Here is a 19,113-nt window from a genome sequence, read left to right on the forward strand (position 1 = left end):
TGGTGGCCTGATGTTGTTGTAGAAACAACCTGGGGATCCCTGAAACTGTCTAAATATTGAGCTTCTTGCAGTGTGTTAAAAGCCTGTGGCTGGTGTCCTGGGATGGCCCTGAAGTGGAGCACTGAGGGACAGTGTTTAGCTCTGTTGACCTGTCTCTGGTGCTAATGCTTTCGAAATATTGATGGAAAGACCTGTCATGGAAGTGGGGCTGATACAAAATAGGTTCTGCCATAGCTTAACATTCTTGTAAATGAATGGTTCGGGTTGGAAAGGACCTTAAAGATCAATTAGCTCCAACCTCTCTGCCATGGGCAGGGATGCCACCCACTAGATACGGCTTGCTCAGAGCCCCATCCAGTATGTCTTTGAACACTTCAGGGATGGAGCATCCATAAACTTTCTGGGCAACAAGCTCTGAAGCTCTTCTGTGGGTCTGTGGAAGAAAGTTAACGTACTGTGTTATCAGGTGTGACTCTCCTTGAGAGGGTGTGCACAAAAAAGTTTATAGCTGCTAGTTGCTGGTTTGGTTTCCTATACTTGGGAAGAAGGGAATTGAAGATTGTATTTCTCTTGGCTGTCATATAACGTGTTTGGGGTTAAAGTGGTAATATGGAAAAAGAAGAATGTTTCTCATAGAGTAGACCATTTAATTTTATTTATGGTTGGATGCAAAACTTAATCCGAAGAGGCTCTGCAATCAGTAACAGTAAACTATTTTTTTCCTTCTCTAAAATGTCAATGTGCTTAATTAAGGTGTTTATTAAGTTCATTTTGTTTCCTCACTTAAAAAATGCTGTGGTGTATTGTACTGATTGACCTGGTATGTATGTAGTTAGTCTTCTGCAAAAAATCCTATGGGTAATTTGTTTTTTAAAAAAAGTTGTAAAGAGCTATCTAAAGCAAAAGCAAAGTATCTAATGAGGAAGTAAAAAATGAAGAAAAACAGGAAACATTTCTTTTCAGGGCATGCTCTGACCTACCAACTCTTTGCTAAAAGCTGGCAGGAATGCTGATAAGTGGTAGCATTTCAGCGTGCTTATTGAGATACATTTAGTAGGGCAATCTCAACTAAGCCTCAAGCAGCCTCTTGCTTACTCTGCCCCACTGGGATGGGGGAGAGAATTGAAAGGGTAAAAGTGAGAAAAATCATGGGTTGAGATAAAGACAGTTTAATGGGTAAAGCAAAAGCTGCATGCACCAGCAAAGCAAAACCAGGAATCCATTTCTCACTTCCCGTTGGCAAGCAGGTGTTCAACCATCTCCAGGAAAGCCGGGCTCCATCATGCGTAGTGTCGATGTGGGAGAACAAGCACCATCACTTCAAATATTCCCTACTTCCTACCCTTTTCTCCAGCTTTATATGCTGAGAATGATGCCATATGTTGTGGGATATCTCTCTGATCAGTTGGCCCCAGCTGTCCTGGCTCTGTCCACTCCCAACTTCTTGTGCACCCTGTCTGCTCACTGGTGGGGTGATATCACAGAATCAGTTGGGTTGGAAAAAAGCTCTGAGATCATAGAGTCCAACCTATGACTGAACATCACCATGTCAGCTAGACCATGGCACTCAGTGCCATATCCAATCTTTCCTTAAACACCTCAAGTGAGGGTGATTCTACCACCTCTGTGGGCCACCCCTTCCAATATCTAGTCGCTCTTTCTGTGAGGAATTTCTTCCTAATGACCAACCTAAACCTGCCCTGGTGCAGCTTAAGACTGTGTCCTCTCATCCTGTCACTAATTGCCCAGGAGAAGAAACTGATGCCTACCTGGCTACAACCTCCTTTCAAGAGAGTTGTAGAGAGTGATGAGGTCCTTCTTGAGCCTCCTCTTCTCCAGGCTAAACAACCCCAGTTCCCTCAGCTGCTCCTTATAGGACTTGTGCACCAGACCCTTCACCAGCTTCATTGCCCTGCTCTGGACCTGCTTCAGCACCTCAGTGTCCTTCCTGAACTGAGGGGCCCAGAACTGGACACAGTATTGGAGGTGCAGCCCCACCAATGCCAAATAAAGGGGAAAAATCACTTCCATAGTCCTGCTGGCCCTTCTACTACTGATACAGTCCAGGATGCCATTGACCTTCTTAGCTACCTGGGCACACTGCTGGCTCATGTTCAGACACTGTTGACCAGCACCCCCAGGTCTTTTTCTGCTGAGCCACTTTCCAGCCATTCTGCTTCAAGCCTGTAGCGCTGCATGGGGTTGTTGTGGCCGAAGTGCAGGACCCAGCACTTGACCTTGTTGAGCCTCATACCCTTGGTCTCAGCCCATTGATCCAGCCTGTCCAGGTCTCTCTGCAGAGCCTTCCTGCCATCCAGCAGATCGACACTCCCACCCAACCTGGTGTTGTCTGCAAATTTGCTAATGGTAGATTCAATCCACTCATCCAGATCATCAATAAAGACATTAAACAGAACTGGGCCCAACACTGATCCGTGGGGGACACCACTACTGACTGGCCACCAACTGGATGCAGCCCCGTTCACCACCACTCTCTGGGCCTGGCCATCCAGCCAGTTCTTAACCTAGCAGAGAGTGCCCCTGTCCAAGCCATGGGCTGACAGCTTTTCCAGGAGTATGCTGTGGGGGATGGTGTCAAAGGCTTTGCTGCAGTCCAGATAGACCACATCCACAGCCTTCCCCTCATCTACCAGGCAGGTCACCTGATCATAAAAGGAGATCAGGACCTGCCCTTCCTAAACCCGTGCTGGCTGGATCTGATCCCTTGGTTGTCCTGCATCTGCCATGTGATCACACTCAAGATGATCTGCTCCATAACCTTGCTGGGCACCGAGGTCAGGCTGACAGGCCTGTAGTTCCCCAAATCCTCCTTCCAGCCCTTCTTTTGGATGGGAGTCACACTGGCCAACCTCCAGTTGTATGTTGACATCTGTTAACTTTTTAACAGCTGTGGTTAGCCGGGACTGATGGTAAATGATGGAGAACAGCTTAGCGAGCTCTTTCACCAGCTCCCTCATCACTCTAGGATGGATCCCATCCAGTCCAACAGACTTGTGAGCGTCTAAGTGGCTCAGCAGGTCACTAAGTGCTTTCTCCTGGATTACAGGGGGTCCATTCTGCTCCTTGTCTACCAGCTCAGGGGACCAGTTGCCCCAAGGATAACTGGTCTCAGTGTTGAAGACTGCAGCAAAGAAGGTGTTAAATACCTCAGCCTTCTCTTCATCTTTGGTGACTATATTCTCCCTCTGTGTGCAATAAAGAGTGGAGACTTGCCCTACGCCTCCTTTTGATATTGATATATTTATAAAACCACTTTTTATTATCCTTTACAGAAGTGGCCAGATAAAGTTTTGAGCTTTTGCCTCTGTAATTTTCTTTCTGCAAGACCTAACGATATCCTTAAACACTTCCTGAGTTCCCTGCCCATTTTTCCACAGGTGATACAGTCTCTTTTTAACCTGAGTTCCTACGAAAGCTCCCTGCTCAGCTAGGCTGGTCATCTTCCCCTCTGTCTCATCTTTTGGTGCATAGGAACAGCCTGTTCCTGCGCCTTCAAGAGTTCTTTCTTAAAGTATGTATTATTTAAAATTCAAGTATCTATTGAAGTATATGAGGAGAAAAGGCCCTAATGCTGTGCAAGCACTGCTCAACAATAGCTAAAACATTCCTGTGTTATCCACACTCTTTTTAGCACAAATTCACAGCAGCCCCATAAACTCTGCCCCAGCGAAACCAGCACACCAAGTTGCCAGTTCCTTATTGAGCAATATAAAACATTCAGTAAGTGTGGAATGACCTCCTGGCCCTCAGTGCCAGTTGAACCGTGCTAAAATACACCCATCCGTGCATTCCTGCCTGAGCTAAGGACCTACTTCTCAGTTTGAAGAGCAAACTTTGTGAGGGAATACAGGCTTTGAAGATCTCCTTTCTGAGTGACTCTGAAGTTAAGGACCGGGTAACAGCCTCTGCTTAGCAGAGCTTCTCTGCATAGAGAGATGGGGTAATCTACAGTGTCTGTCCCCCTGTGGAAAGGAATTGTAAATTTAAAGAAAAAGTATCAGTTTTCTGGTACTGGAAAGAAAAAAACAGCTGCTTTTAGATCTCAACCTGTGGAAAATGAATTGGCTTTCCGTAGAAGGGACTTTTCTTTGAGGAGATGGGTTGATGTTCCAGCAGGCATTAAAGCTGAATGGCTTCTCCTGCAGACCAGAAGTGACTGTCTCTCCCAGGTCAGGTTGTTCTACAGCCTGGTCCTGTAACTGGCCTCTTGTTACTTGCTGCTGAGCAATATTTAACTATCAAACTCTTCTGCTGCAGTTAAGTCTTCAGTGCTATTGCTTCCTGCAGAACTCTTCCAAAGTAAATCTGAAGGTTGTCTTTTTTTTCCTTTATGGTTTGCTTCCAATCACATCTTTCCTCAAGGAAATCTGCAAAATGACCACTTCTTTTTAAGTAGCAGTTTAAAATTGTCTTTTAAACACAAAGTTTCAGAAGAATTTTACATTGATTCTTACATTTTACTTACTCAGATTTAAATTTCTAGTTTCATTCTTGCATTCCTGCTCTCACCTCAGTACAGGCATACAGGAACTTCATAAATTTAACTCTCAAGCACCCTGACAGGTTTTCTTTTTGGTAGACGTGGTGTTGATGTGAGATTTCAGCTGGAGTTCTGCTCGCAGGCAGGATGGTAACGTCCCATCAATCTGTCATACCCTCATTTCTTTTGCCAGATATAAGTGTTTAGATAGAATGTTTTCCTGCACTACTGTGAGATTGCAGAGGGAAATAGATAAATACCGGTGTCATTTTTTCAGTTTGTGTTGAAGATGCACTCATGATATGCTTGCTGGTCTGGTGTGGCTAAGGTTAGTTCTGTTCATCTTTTACAAGCCCCTACCCTTCTAGACAGCTGAAAATACATGAATTGCTTGAAGCTTCTGGGGTTATCTCCTTTTTCAAGAAATAAACACAGTACGTCAAGAAATCTAAATGAAATGGGTGGTTTGAAAAAACTAAGTCTTATATAGCTAAATGTAAAAGTTATTCAGGGTTGTCGAGACATCAAGGGGATCTTTAGCTACAGAAAAGTTTGTGGGGATATTTTTTTTTAACAGCAGGTCTAGCCAAAGTTTTTATTGGCAAAAACATGCTATGTAGTGTGGTTAGGAGCTTTTTTCTATGTAATGCTTTGTGTTGCTAGACAATGATTAAGTTTAAAACCTTGGATAGAAAGCATATTCATGGAGTAAAATTGGTGTTTCTATGAGAACTTTTATTTTGAAATTAAAATTCTCGTGAGTTTAGAAGCTCGATCTTAATTTCATTATTAGAATGGTAAGTTCTGATTCATTCTTGCGGGCAAGAAACATAGTTTTGCATTTATGCAGCAGAACAGATTCCAGATACTCCTTTGTTCCAGAAAAGCAGAAACTAGTTAATGGCCTAAATCTTCTACACAGTAGGAATCTTCTCTGGTAATATTTCTTCTCCTTTATATAGGAGTTGTGCAGCTGAAGGTATTGCTGGTTATAGATACCCTTAATATGCATTTAGTTCAAAGACGCTCAATTTATAAATCTCTTTATAAAAAGATGATTGCAGCTAGAAATGTACAGAATAAACAAATGTATAAGGCTGCAAATAAAGAGAGACTAATGTTATGTGGTGCTGGCAACAGGCTAAGTTAGATTCATTGGGCAACATATCTTTTGCAAAGTCCATTGAATTGGAAGTAGATGGCAAACCAAGCTCTTGGTGCCTTGTGTTCCAGAACCTATGAACTATTCTGAAAAGTATAGCAAGTGTAGGGAGGGTTGAAAGTAGTAAAGAATTTAAGTAACGTCATAGCTTCAGTGAGACTCTCTTACATTCTTGGTTATAGAATAATATGGAAAGACTGGAGAAAAGAACTACAGGTATGGTTGTCAGTTTAGAAGAATATGCCGAAGGCAAAGAGTCTGAATATGAAAAACTGTTCATTTCTCTAGCCTAAAAAGAAGGAGGTTAAGCCATAAGGGAATATCTTTTAAGGAGGAGTGTGAAGTTTTTCTGGTGTTTGGGGAATGTAGTGTTTTTTAGTTTGGGGTTTGAGGCATCTTTTTTGTTTGTTTTTTGAAGAGGATACTTCATGAAGCTGAAAGTCTATCAAAATTCAGAATTGGAAAGCTGAACTATACAACAACCTAATTTGTGGGGTATTGACTTTCCTTTCTTTAGCTGCTTTATAGAACACAAATTCCTCCTCAGTCTCAAGACAACTAAGTGAAATTCTATCATCTTTATTATGCAGGAGGTCATATTTGAATGATCCCTGATCTTGCTCAGTAAATGTTTTTTTAATGATTTTTTTTTCTTTCCTCTTTATTCTCTCCCATGTAAACTTGTTTTCCTCCTTCCATTGAGTGTGTCTGATAGTTCTGTCATTGGGAACCAGTAATGCAAGTCTTCACTACCAGTTATGGAATGAAAACGGACAAACTATTCCTCAGGGCTGGATTAAAAAAGTTTCTGGGAATAATTAAACTAATTCATGACTGAATAATGCAGGATTTGACAAGATGACAGAGGGATGTTTATTAAAGTTGAGCCATGGGTAAGAAGGCTTCATCCACAGTAATCGGCTTTTTTGGATACCTCTGGGAGTCAGAATGCTCTACAGGATGTAACAGCGGATTGGTCGGCACCAGTCTGAACTGCTAAGCATCTGCTTTTAGTCTATCTGCCTTCAGAAAATTAAGATTTTACTTAAAAGCACATTTTTCCATAAACTATCGCACTGTTAACTGTTGAAAAAGCACAGCAAATTTTTACCCATGTTTCAGTTGTGGGTTCTTTAGAGGTGTGCTGTGAGTGAAGGCTATATGGCTTTCGAGGCATTTTTTCAGCACATCAGAAAAATGTGGTGACTATACTTTTATTTTGGAGCTTCTACCAGGACATGCTTAGATTGATAACCTTGGAAAATATGAAGTGAAACTAAGCCTGTAACAAAAAATTCCCATTATCTTTTGTTGTTTCATTCTTATTGAGCAGGTTTTTGTGTGTGCCCTTTTGCTGAAAAAAAGCATATTGCAACAAACCGCCTTCTTCAGATAACGCTCAGATGATCCTGTAGATCATTAACCACTTACAGAGTTTGGCATGTGATGTGCAACACGCCACGCTGACATTCTTGCATAACTTCTCAGTGTGTTATTTGTCCTAAAAATGAAAGGCCCATTTAAGTGAATTTCTTTGGAAGAATTGTTTTTTGTTGTGAATTGTACCAAAGTATCACTTTTGGAATGTTAATTGAATTGGTGTTCTAATAGCAATTAAAGAGTCAGTTGAAACTGCTTGACCTATTGGTATAGTTCAAGTTTGAGAGGAAAAGATGTTCTCCAGAAGGACAGAGGTATGAAGGGGATTGTTCTCCCAACAAATCTGGGCTTTCTTGAATGGGTTGGCCTGTTATCATTCTGAGTGTATGTAGCAAAAAAAGAAAAACAGAGAACACAGTGAAAATAGAATTGTGAGCACTTTTTGTGATGAAAACCATAAAGAGAAGCAAATTAATAATAGTTGCTGCTGTCATCTGTTTTAGCTGGCTGTTAAGATGAGATGGGATCTTACCACTGCATGCAAATATCTCAAGAGAATGGGGCCAGAGACAATTTAGTGGTGCCAAGTGACAGGACAAGGGGCAACAGGCACAAATCAAAACATAAGGAGTTTCATCTAAATATTAGGAAAAATTTCTTTACTTTGAGAGTGATGGAGCACTGGAACAGGCTGCCCAGAGGGTTTTGGAGTTTCATTATCTGGAGATATTGAAAACCTGCCTGGACGTGATCTTGTGCAACCTTTTCTAGGTGAGCCTGCTTCGGCAGGGGGGTTGGGCTAGGTGGTCTCCAGAGGTCCCTTCCAACTCAAACCATCCTGTGATTCTGTGTGACTTTCCTTCTGAAAAGGCTCTAAACTAGCAATAAGCTTGAATCTGTAAAGAAATATAGAGAGCATTACTTTTATCAAAGTTAATCCTTTTTAAGGAAAGACTTATCTTTCATAAGGTAGGTGAAGTGACTACAATTTTAGGGCAAAATCTTTTACGTACTTCATATTTATACTTCGTATTTGTTGGTCCTTGCTGAAACATGTCCTTATTTATTTAAACAAATCTTATTTATGGCATATTAGTTAGCTTTAGTTTAGTTATTATATTTAAAGGAGAGGGGAAAGAAATAGGCTAAAAGAAATCCGATTATAGCTTTCTTTCATTAGATATATTACTATTCTTAGGTATAAAATGTAGTGGAATTTCCATTTCCAGTAAGTAAGCACCCTCTTTTTCTTTATTTCAGATGCTTTCTAGTGATTCTTTCTGTTTATAAAGCTTCTGGATTAATTTCTTTCCTGATCATGATTGTAACTCAAAAGATTTAATTCATATGCTGCCTTTGTATTAGAACAAGCAAAAAGAGCAAAACTTGATACAGCATACGCAGTGCAGTTTTTATTTTGTTTTTTTTCCTCTATGCTTTGTCTTTATACTCTTTAAAAACTTACAATTTTTCCATCTTTGTTCTTTTTCACTTATGTTATGTTTTGGGTTTTTTTTTTTAAATGTAGCTGGGGAGTAGCAAGACGTGATTTGTGTTTTTTGTACCCTTAGATAAGGCAGGGGAAGTGAGTTGCTTTTCTTAATGCACACTAGCAGGTGCTGGTGTAGACTAGTCTTCCAGGGGGTAGTTGTTTTCTCTTGTCAGAATGTTAATAGCTAGTGTAGATGCCTGAAAGAATTCTGACTTTGTTATGTAAAGGAATGGAAATAGAGAATGAATTTTATTTTTTCCCTTGCATGTTACATTGGATACAGAATCCATAGTAATAGACCTTGATGCTTGGTAACACTGATAATCTCATCCAGCTTTTCCTGAATACTTTTGTAGATTTTTCCTTTATTCCATGGAGAATTTATTAGTATCTGTTAAATATTCCTGATCCTTGTGGGTCTCTTCTAACTCAGCATATTCTGTGATTCTGTGATAAGTTTTCCTCCAAAGATAAGATTTATACTCTTTTTAAAAAAATTGTTTAAGAATTAGTCCTTTCCAATGGCCCTTCAGTTATTCATCACTGTGTATTTTTCTTACATTTTGATTTCTATAATAATTTAGATTCCCTAATACCACAGTTTACATATATTTTTGGATGTGTTTTATCCCATGCATTGTTGGATCACTGATGGTAGTTTAGTAGACTTATAAAAAAATACCTTTAATATTTTTATTATGTAGAAGGGCACAGCTCAGTCTCTCAGGATAAAACTCATACTGTGGAACCATAACTCATAAATTTGGGATTATAGTGCCAAAGCATTTGGCCAGTAGATTGTATAAGATTTCTGAATGTGAATTCAGCAGGGACTAAATTATAGTGACATAATATAAAGCCACTTCCAGATCAGGAAAATAATGTTATGTTCCTCCTGTGTAATAGTGCACTGAGCTCTTGGGATCTACCTTTTATTCAAATGTCATGGAGTTAAATGTATTAGAAAGCATCTTCTGCTTCACTGTTTATAGTTCATAAGGCTTTCTCATCTGTGGCAGTCAACTCAAATACATTGTTGGTTCCTCTGAATCTGGGACTTGCCTCCATTTGGATATTGTGATCTTTTTTATGGGAAGATATTTGTAGCAATTGAAAGAAATGTCCTGAGTATATTTGCCTTCCTGAATGCCAGCTTCCAGGGGAGGAGAAGCAGCTTGTGCAGGACATTTCCTTTATCTATATAAAAGCAGCAATATAAATACCTAAATGCTGTCAGGCTTGGTTCTTAGTAACTTTGGATACAAGCTTGTGAATAACCTCTGTGAGAAGGACACCTCTGTGGGGGGGTGGGGGTGGGAAGAAGGAACCATTTGTGCAACATGATGATGTGTTTTTATGTTTTAAATTAGAGTGAAAAGAAGAATGTTATAAAGACTGAAGCTGTGTTAGTTGTTTCTATTCATTTAAAAGTGTTTTTGAGTGACTTTCTTTTTCTAAGACCAGATCTGAGGGGGGTTAGGTAATTCATAGGTAGTGATTGTGCAGTGGATAAATTCTAACCTTTCTAGTCACTGATTTTTGTGTCCAAGGGACATATTCATTAGTAGAGGTGTGGTATTTCTAGTATGATAATTAAAGCTGACTGAAGATCAGGGCTCAGATTGATCACGATGTGTTGTCTTGCCTAAGTGAGAAGTAAATGACTGCTCCTGGTTCATGTGGCTTGCTTTCTCACGCTGAGCTGCTGTTTCACAGAAGAAGCTTTATAAACCTAAAATGGTTCATGTTTGTAGAGTGGGGATGTTTGCAAGGTCTTGGCAATTTCAGACTCTTTCAGAACTCAAAGTATTTGTTCATTAAGACAAAAATGCATAGATTTAAGGGAAGAGATGGTCTCTTTCACAATTTTAAATCTTTTTTATGAGATAAAGATTCTTGACTTAGCAATTCAGAGGAAATTGTGTTTAGAAGTGGAGTAAGCTTGTCTCAATCCTATATTACCTTGAACCCACTTTCTTGACTGGCTGTTTTTGATGTTTTTTATTTTGGAGAGCAATGTTTGTTCACTGTACACTTAACACATGTGGTTGTTATTTTCTTCTTCCATGTGTAGCTCTTTCTACTTTAAAACATGAAAGTGAAGCCCTTTGGGCATTAAGAGCAGTACTTTCCTATGTTTATGTTAAATTCTGCTTTGGCCAAGACATCCATATCTAATTTTAATAACTTAAATAGAAGCTCCTAAAACAGGGCACGGTTCATGCCTTGAATGTTGATCCATATCTAAGTAATGAGTGTAAACAAAATAAATGCCATCTTGTTTTTTAGTAGAACTAGACATCTGTTGCATTCTGAAACTTCAGTATACACAAGTATGTTCTATAATGCAGCTTTGCGAATGTATAATACAGAGTGAAGGTGGAGCTTAAATGAATTTTCTAGTTACTCAACTGGAATTGTTTTAGTGGTTGTGTTTTTTTGGAGGTGAGGAGGGGGAGCGGAGTTTGTTGGGGTTTATTAATTTAATTATTTAGGTTTTTTCCCTCACAGAGATTTTCATTCCATGGGGAATTTTGTCTAGAAGGAAAACCAAACGTTGGCATTTTTCTGACAGATCAGGAAGTCATGTATTTGGACAGCTCATGGATATGTAGAAATTGAATTCTCCAGTGCTTTCTGACTCATGTTTCCACTAATTCCTGCTTATGTCCTCCATGTTAATCCTTTGGGATGGACAGCTTTATTTTTTATCCCCAAGTAACCACAAGCATAGTCCAGTTCTTTAGAAAGCTCCTTACTTCAAGGGAAATGTGATAAAGTCACGTACAAGAAATGAATATCAACCTTGAACAAGATAATAAAGAACTCTGACTTAATTCTGTCAAAGCTTGACAGCCTGACTCGCGTGTGGGGAGTAGCATTTTCCTGAAACCTTTAAGGACCTTTATGGTTTGTTTAATAGTCAGTACATATCTCAGTATATGTGCACAAACAGAAATCTCAGTTCCCAGAAAAATTGTTTCCCCTGATGTCCTTTAAAGGGTCACAACATTACTGCATTATCTGGGAACAGAAGGAAATGTTGTTCCCTTTTTCAAAAGGGAGCTTCTTTGTCTACTCTTGTGATCACGCGGATGTTCCTGCTGAGGTAGCTCAAGAGCATAAGGGTCACCCCTTGAACCTTCATCTACTGCAGCTGAATCTTCAAAGCTCATTTCTTTTTAGTACTGATTTCTGTGCTGTGTCATGGGTGTCATACTTTCTCTTTTCTTTCGTCTTCTGGCTAACTCCCTAGGGCACAGTTCCTGTCCCTCTCCATGTACACTCAAGTTCAGACTCTTTTATAAAGGAGAAAGAATTTGAAAGGCAAAACCTAGCTGGTACCTTGTGTTTGTGTTAATTCCTCTCTACTGTTCAGATTACAATACTGTTAAAATCACAGTGAAAATTGTTGGAAGATACCCGATTTATGAACTGAGAACTTCCTGGATAATTTTGCACTCTTGTTCAATTTTAATGCAATGTTAATGTGCCTCTGTAGCTCATCTTTGTGTACTTTTCCCTGCTACATATTTGCTTTAGGAACTCAGAATTTAGGGTTCTGCTCAGACTGATATCAGTGTAGCAACATTACTTTTTTCAGTACTTGATGGAAGACCTTTTTATCTCTGTAGTATTTGTTGTGTTTTATTCCTCAAAACTAAAACAGCCTGTTCTGCATTCTTGTATGTGCTCAACACTGAGAGATTTAAAACTTGTTCTTCTGGTAGAAGTTTCTTGAAAGAGTGCATGTGTGGGAAGTTGTGCCACTTCAGAAGTTGTGGTGAAAGCTTTTGAAGGGGTAGGAGGTAAGGAGCATTCAAATCTGTCTGGAGGAAGTCATTTGCTCTTGTAAATATCTACACAACTTCACAGGCTACTTTGCATACCACCCTCAGGGGCGGCTGGGCAGGAGGAGAGCTCCAATCCATGAGGCAGACTGAGGCACGGCTGATGTGAGTGGATCCCACAGCTGGGAAGGGATGGGAATGCTTGGTCAGGCTGTGGTCCCATCCAGAGAAAGCATTCACAGGGGCTTCTGACTTCCAGCTGAGAGGTTGGGGTGCTATAGGAGGCTGGTTAGACCAAAGCCTAGGCTTCAAGTTCAAGTCTCAGCATATTTTAAATCTAGCCTTGCTTATTTATTAGGCAGGCCTCTAGCAACTCTACTTTCCCCTTCTTTCTCCCTTGGGTTTCTTACAACTTTGTACTGAGGTCCATTTGGCTCAAAATTCTTTGATTTGTTTATGATGACCGTCATAAGACTTTGAAAATGCTCGGGGGCTGCACTGCTCCTGAGTGGATGGAGTCTCCAACAAGACTTCATATACTTGCTGGAAGAGCCTCTGAAAAGCTAATGGTGCTGCAGATGGGGCTACAGGTTGTCAAACTGCTGTAAATAAGGCAAAATATAAGGATGAAAAGAAAAATGGAAATTAGTTTTGGTTGATTTGCTTTAAAAAATTTCCCTGATGTCCTGATGTTGTGCCTTTGTGGTTGATTTGGTGGTTCTTGCAATTCCTTTGACTGCAAATTATTTGGTAGTTCTGCCACTCTTACCATTACCTTTATTTTTTTTTTTAAAGGGCGAAATTGTTTGATTGTTGGACTCAGGGCTTACCATTTAATTTAACTAATTATATAAAAAGGAATGTGGTTGAAGTGGGACCAGATGTGTCCAGGGAAAGAAAACTGGCTATAAGAAGGCAATGGCTGTTCTCATGTGGTTGGTTTGTCAACCTAATGTCTTATGCTATTTTGCCTGACACCTTGAGGACAGATATTAGTTTAAATACTTAGTGTAGTTTGGTTTTTTTTTCCAAAGTTAGAGTTGTTCCAGTCCTTAAGTGTCAGAAGTAGTCTGTGCAAGGAAACTGCTGAAAAAGTGCATTATGCAGTTTTTTCTGCATGTAGATTGTTCTGTGAGAGTGAGTGAGGGACACTATCCATTATTCCTCTGGCATAATTAACCCCTTATGCAAAGTAAATTCTTTCTGTTTCTTTCCCCTTTTAAACAATATATTAGTTGTAGAAGTAATCAGTTGGTAGTTACCATGTAGAAGTGTCATGGTTTAATCTTGCTGTACAAGATTAGATTAGCATATGAATTCCATAAAACAAATAATAGTATTGTTCTAGTACTTGGTTGTTGTAGCAAATGATTCTGGGGGCTGGATATTATGGTTTAGGCATCTGAAGTGGGAGAACAGAGGAGGATATATGTTCCATTGTGATTTCCAGACCACAGTATAATCAGGGTTCGGATGAAAACAAAATCAGTCATGGCACAAACTTTTACTGGAAAATTGGAGACATTTAAAGACTCAGTTGCAGTGCAACTTTAAACATGAGATTGGAGGAAAAATTGCAAAAGCACTGACCTTCTCCCTCCTCTGTATCTCAGTCTCCCTTGCCCTTACCCAACATACCTAAACAAAGGCATAATTATTGGTTTGGTTTATTTTTTTACTACCTCCTTTTTTCCTACCTACCAGATCATTAAAGAATTTCTTTTGCTGGGGGAAAGCAAATCAGAAGTTACACAAAGTTGCACAGAAGCAGTTCTCCACTAACTTTGCCTAATGGTTTTCTGAATACCATTCATTGAACTTTTGACCTCTGCAATGTCAAATAACACCTACTACCAATTATTCGCTTTGCAGGAAAGTATTTAAATTACATGCACGATTTTGATGTGAAATTCTCATTTTCCGTTTGATGAGAAAGAGTAAATAGTTGTTCCTCAGTTACTTTCTCAGTATTAGGCCTGAATTTATAGACATCTGTTTCTACCCTTTTTTTCAATCATTCACCAGCCTGAGAGATCCCACAATTTTTCCTCATGCAAATGTTTCACATAATTCTGTGCATTCTCACCGCCTTCCTTTTACACCTCTTTATAGTGAATTCTGCACCTTTCCAAATCTATTTCTCTGGGTGTGTTAAAGGTGAAGTGAGCTTTGGATTTCATGTTCTATCTTGACATTTTCCAGTTTTGTTTTACGAATAATGATGAACATTTTGTCTCTCTTTTGGCACTTGTGGAGTAGAGTTCTGACATTTGTTGAAGGATTTATTGCAGTGATGATTATGTTCCCAGCTGAAGTAGATTCTGAGTTCCTTTCACAATGTGCATGTTCATGTGCAGATGTGTTTCTTCAATATGTGCTGACCCACATTTTTCAGCGTGAATTTCTTCTCCCTTCCCTATTCCACAGTCATTTACAAGGATTTTATGATATCGTAACTCATGGTGGTCAGTAGCTTTGTGCAGAAGATGAATGTAAGCAGGTGTCTTCCAGAATTTCTATAAACTGAGGTTCTGTGCAAAGAGATTGTATGACAAGAGAGTGTAGTTGCCTTTTTTCTCTCTCTTTTTTTTTTGTTTGTTCATTCACACTTCTCTAGTGACCTAAGGCTGATGCTGATGACTGGTTGAAACCTAGTGTGTTTTATCTGTTTCTTGATTGGGTTTTGGGGTGTAAAGTGAATTACAGCATATTCTACATGTAGCAGGTACTGGGGGAAAGTAGCAGTTCTCAATGGTAACACAGTGTGTCTTCTGCCTTATTTCCCTTAGTCCCATTACAAATACTAAAGAACATTTTTGCTTCTCAGAATTTAAAGAAGAGTCAGTTTTGTCTTCCAAGAAATGAACTTGAAGGATACCATCAAGGCTTCATCAGAAGTGCTGGAAGATACTTGCTAAATGATGAGGAAGAAACGTTTTAGCTGTTGGTTATTGAGCGATGGCCAGGGCAACTTAAAAGACAAATTACTTGTAGAATGTATTTAGGGTTTTCTATATTATGTGTGTTTAATACTGTAAAAAAGCATGCATACTTGTGGTGGGACAGATGCATATCAATACTGGGTCTATACCCCCAACAAGAGTCTTTTCCTGTAAAGCCAATGTACCTGAGAACTGTGGGCATGTAGCAGTTACAGTTTAGTCTGATTAAATAGCTTACAAAATCCCTCAAAATCTAGAAGTTGTTGGTTACTGATTTTGATCCAGATTTCTGAACGGGATGTACTTGAAAATGTATACTGAATTTATAGAAGTAATAAATTCTAGCAGAATTTGAAGCAGTACACTTCTGTTTATAAATGGTTAAATAGGTGGATGGGCCATCTGTGAGCCCAAGCAGAGTAGCAGTTAATATGACATAAGTCAACTAGTATGCAATTTAATAAAAAAACCCAAACCAGTTCTTTTTGCTTTCACCTAGTGTGAATCCTGTGTGAGCTTGATTGCTCACTTGTCTTTCCAGACTCCCTGCTCTGAGATTGAGCAAGCGGTGTGTAGAGTTATTCTGTGGCAGTGCTCCTCTCTTAAGGAAAAGCAGAAGAAAAAACCTGAAAATGCTACAAATAACACATTTTTACCTTCACTGCTTCTCACAGGGTTTTGAAATTGGCTTAAAATTCCTTAAACTCTTTTACTTGGTTAATAATGTGGCTTCCAGCACACTAACTTTTTGTTGTGTTTAAACCTTTGCCAGGACGGGAGCAGTTCCATGGCCTTGGGTCTATGTACTGCAGAGGAGCAGCTGCTGTGATCCTCACGTACGATGTGAACAGCTTCCAAAGCCTGACAGAGCTGGAAGAAAGATTCTTGGCACTGACAGACAGTGCAAGTGCTGACTGCATTTTTGCTATTGTTGGAAATAAAGTTGACCTCAGTGATGACTGTACTTTACCACCAGATGAAAATAGACCTGAGAAGTCTGTTGCCAGCTGTGGCTCGAAGGTGCGAAAACAAGTCCGTGCAGAGGATGCGATTGCGCTCTACAAAAAGATACTGAAATACAAAATGCTAGATGAGAAGGATGTTCCAGCAGCTGAGAAAATGTGTTTTGAGACCAGTGCAAAAACAGGATACAAGGTGGACTACCTCTTTGAAACTGTGTTTGAGATGGTAGTCCCAATAATTGCACGGCAGAAAGCTGAGGGGCCACCGCAAACTGTAGACATCACGGACTACAAGCCAGCAAAAAGGACAAAATCAGGTTGTTGTGCCTGACCCGTTTACGTGACGTAAGAAAAGGGGAGGGATTGTTCGCTCCAGCAAAATGAGGAGTAAGAAGTGCTTGCAGCTCACCAGAAAGGAAAAGTCAAAGCATAAATAAATAGACTAAAATGGTGTATCCAAAAAGAAACCAAAACCAACCCAACAAAAAAAATCTTCTGGCCATTAAAAGCTTCTGGGAAGCTCTCTGTATAAAAATGGGAATGCAAGTGAAATTATGGAGTAAGACTTGCCAGTTTCTATGGGCTCTGAAGACAAATGGTGTGTTAGTACAATTGGTAGTGACAATCATTTGGACAGTTTTGAAGGAGTCTGACTTTTAGTGACTTGTCATTTCATGTTGCATATAAATGATCTGTTTGTGTACTCTTGACAACTTTCATATAATTATCATTTTTCCCCTTATGATTCTAACTTTGGAAGATTGAACACATGGTACTTTTTTATTCTTAAGATTAAAAATAGAAAATCCAGGTATAATTTATATTTGTAGCTAATAAGTCAATTACAGTCTTTTTATGTCAGACATGACAGTGTACAATTCAGAAACTGAACTATTAAAATCACTGTGGATCTGTACTATTCATTTGGAGACTTTATTAATGGCAATTCTCCTTCCATAGTGGCCTTCCATGTAATAACAAGCAGCATCACAGCTCTTGCTGCTCTAATTGCGATTTGCAGGAGGAAGTTTTTTTGGTTCGTTTTTGTCTTGTGTTTCTTTTTAATGTAGATAGCAAAGAGTTTTTTGGGAAAGAAAGCAGCCTATTTTGTCTGCATTTTTGTAAAGACCTCTTTCTAGTGCCTGTAGGTATACCTGTGAGTACCTGTGTTCTATCTCCCTTCCCACTCCTTTTAAAACTGCAGAGCTGCAGCTTTGATTTTTATCAGCTATGCATGACATTACTACCTGGAGTAGTAATTACCTCTACCTGGAGGGAAGTGAAGACGGGTGTGTTCTGATGTGAAACTAATGCAGGGAAGACAGACTCTCTTTTGTGGAGTAAAAAGCGTGTGAAGGAGCAATTATGAGGTACATGGTTTCTCTCCTGACTGCAGTAAAAAGGAGGGGCTTAATACAGCTCCTACAGCTCTTGGCTACAAAGAATGCATGCAGTGACCCAGGAGCTATGACTAGAGTGAAGAACTTCTAGTCTTTAAACACAGACACCCCCCCCCCCAAAAAAAAACCAACAAACCCTACTCGTCCCAAACAATAAACCTCAAAGATGCAGGTTGCAGATTTTCAGTTCTTCAGTTTCTTGTGTGGGGATTCTTTCACCTTCCTTTGAATGCTTCTGGTGTGATTTTCTAAAACTAAAGGGTTAGTTTTCTTATGCTTTGTCACTGCCTTTCTCTGTCCCACCCAAATCACAGTTAGTGCATGGGGAGACAATTCCTAAATGAATAATGAGTTAAATTATTACTAAGTATATTTAATGCATTTTTTTTTCCAAAAGTACATCTTCTTGAGCAAATTGCTGCAGAGTAGTAGCTTTATTTTCTGCTCTCAAGTTAATTCACAGTACACATGTAGTGGGGAAGAAAAGCTTGAGAGAAAAAACACTGAACATTAAATAATAGAATCATAGAATAGTTTGGGTTGGAAGGAACCTTAAAACATAATCTAGTCCAATCCTCCATGCATTGTACAGGGATGTCTTCAACTCAGTCAGGTTACTCAGAGCTCTGTCCAATCTAAACTTGAATGTTTCCAGGGGTGGGGCATCTACTACCTCTCTGGACATCCTGTTCCAGCATTTTACCACCATCACTGCAAAAAAAAAAAACGTCTTCCTTATATCTAGTCTGCATCTACGCTCTCATGGTTTAAAATCATTGTCCCTTTTCCTATTGCTGCAGGCACTGCTAAAGGATGTCATATTTTGGGTTTGCGGTTTAATACCTACCAGTCTGTCAGAGACTGGACAGCATCTGAGCTGTGGTATATAAAAATGAGTACAATTAGAAACCTTTTAGCTATTAACAAAATTCTAGGGACAGTATCTAGTCTTCCCTCAGGACAGGAAAAAGGCAAGCAGGCCACAACCTCAGTCTTGTCTGTGACCAAAACGATCTGCTGACATGCCTGTGAGAGATTCAGCACTGGCTTTGCTGCCTCTGTTGATGTCTGAACCTGCAGCACGTACTGATTACAAGGTCAGGCTTTTTGGGAGATGCTTTATTCATATCAGATCTTAAGGAATTCCTACAGTATTTCTAAAAGCTCCAACTTGGGTGTTTTTACCAAAAGAGATGACACAGGAACCAGTCTTGTGTGCTCTGCTTTTGCCCTTAGAGCTACACTTGTCTGGCATGATGTTGTGGCTTTTTAGTGTTGTTGGCTATTGTTCTCGAGAAATGTCTGGGTTATGATGGGTTGTCACTCTACCAACTTGTGAGATCGTGGGGTTGCACAGTTACACTTGGGAAATTGCATAATACATGGGAGCTATTGATGAGAGGTCAGGAGGAGATCTGGATTTCTCAGTGTGCATGCTAGCCCTGTTTCTTTATCACTTTCTGAGTCAGATTCTGCCTTCAAG

The 19,113-nt window shown here is 39.7% G+C and overlaps 1 protein-coding gene across 1 annotated transcript in view; it reads left to right on the top strand.

Annotated features, from left to right (window-relative positions):
• RAB20 (RAB20, member RAS oncogene family) overlaps positions 1–17,146 on the top strand; it is a 30,004-nt gene extending 12,858 nt beyond the window's left edge. Inside the window, exon 2 of the mRNA XM_027743492.2 lies at positions 16,041–17,146. Coding sequence (XP_027599293.1) covers positions 16,041–16,561 — 521 coding nt within the window. The 3' untranslated portion in view covers positions 16,562–17,146. The remainder of the gene's footprint in view (positions 1–16,040) is intronic.
• The last annotated feature ends 1,967 nt before the right edge of the window (positions 17,147–19,113 follow it).

The sequence above is a fragment of the Pipra filicauda genome, unplaced genomic scaffold (genome assembly GCF_003945595.2).
Source record: "Pipra filicauda isolate LSUMZ 115617 unplaced genomic scaffold, ASM394559v2 scaffold115_size4368891_pilon, whole genome shotgun sequence".
NCBI lineage: Eukaryota > Metazoa > Chordata > Aves > Passeriformes > Pipridae > Pipra > Pipra filicauda.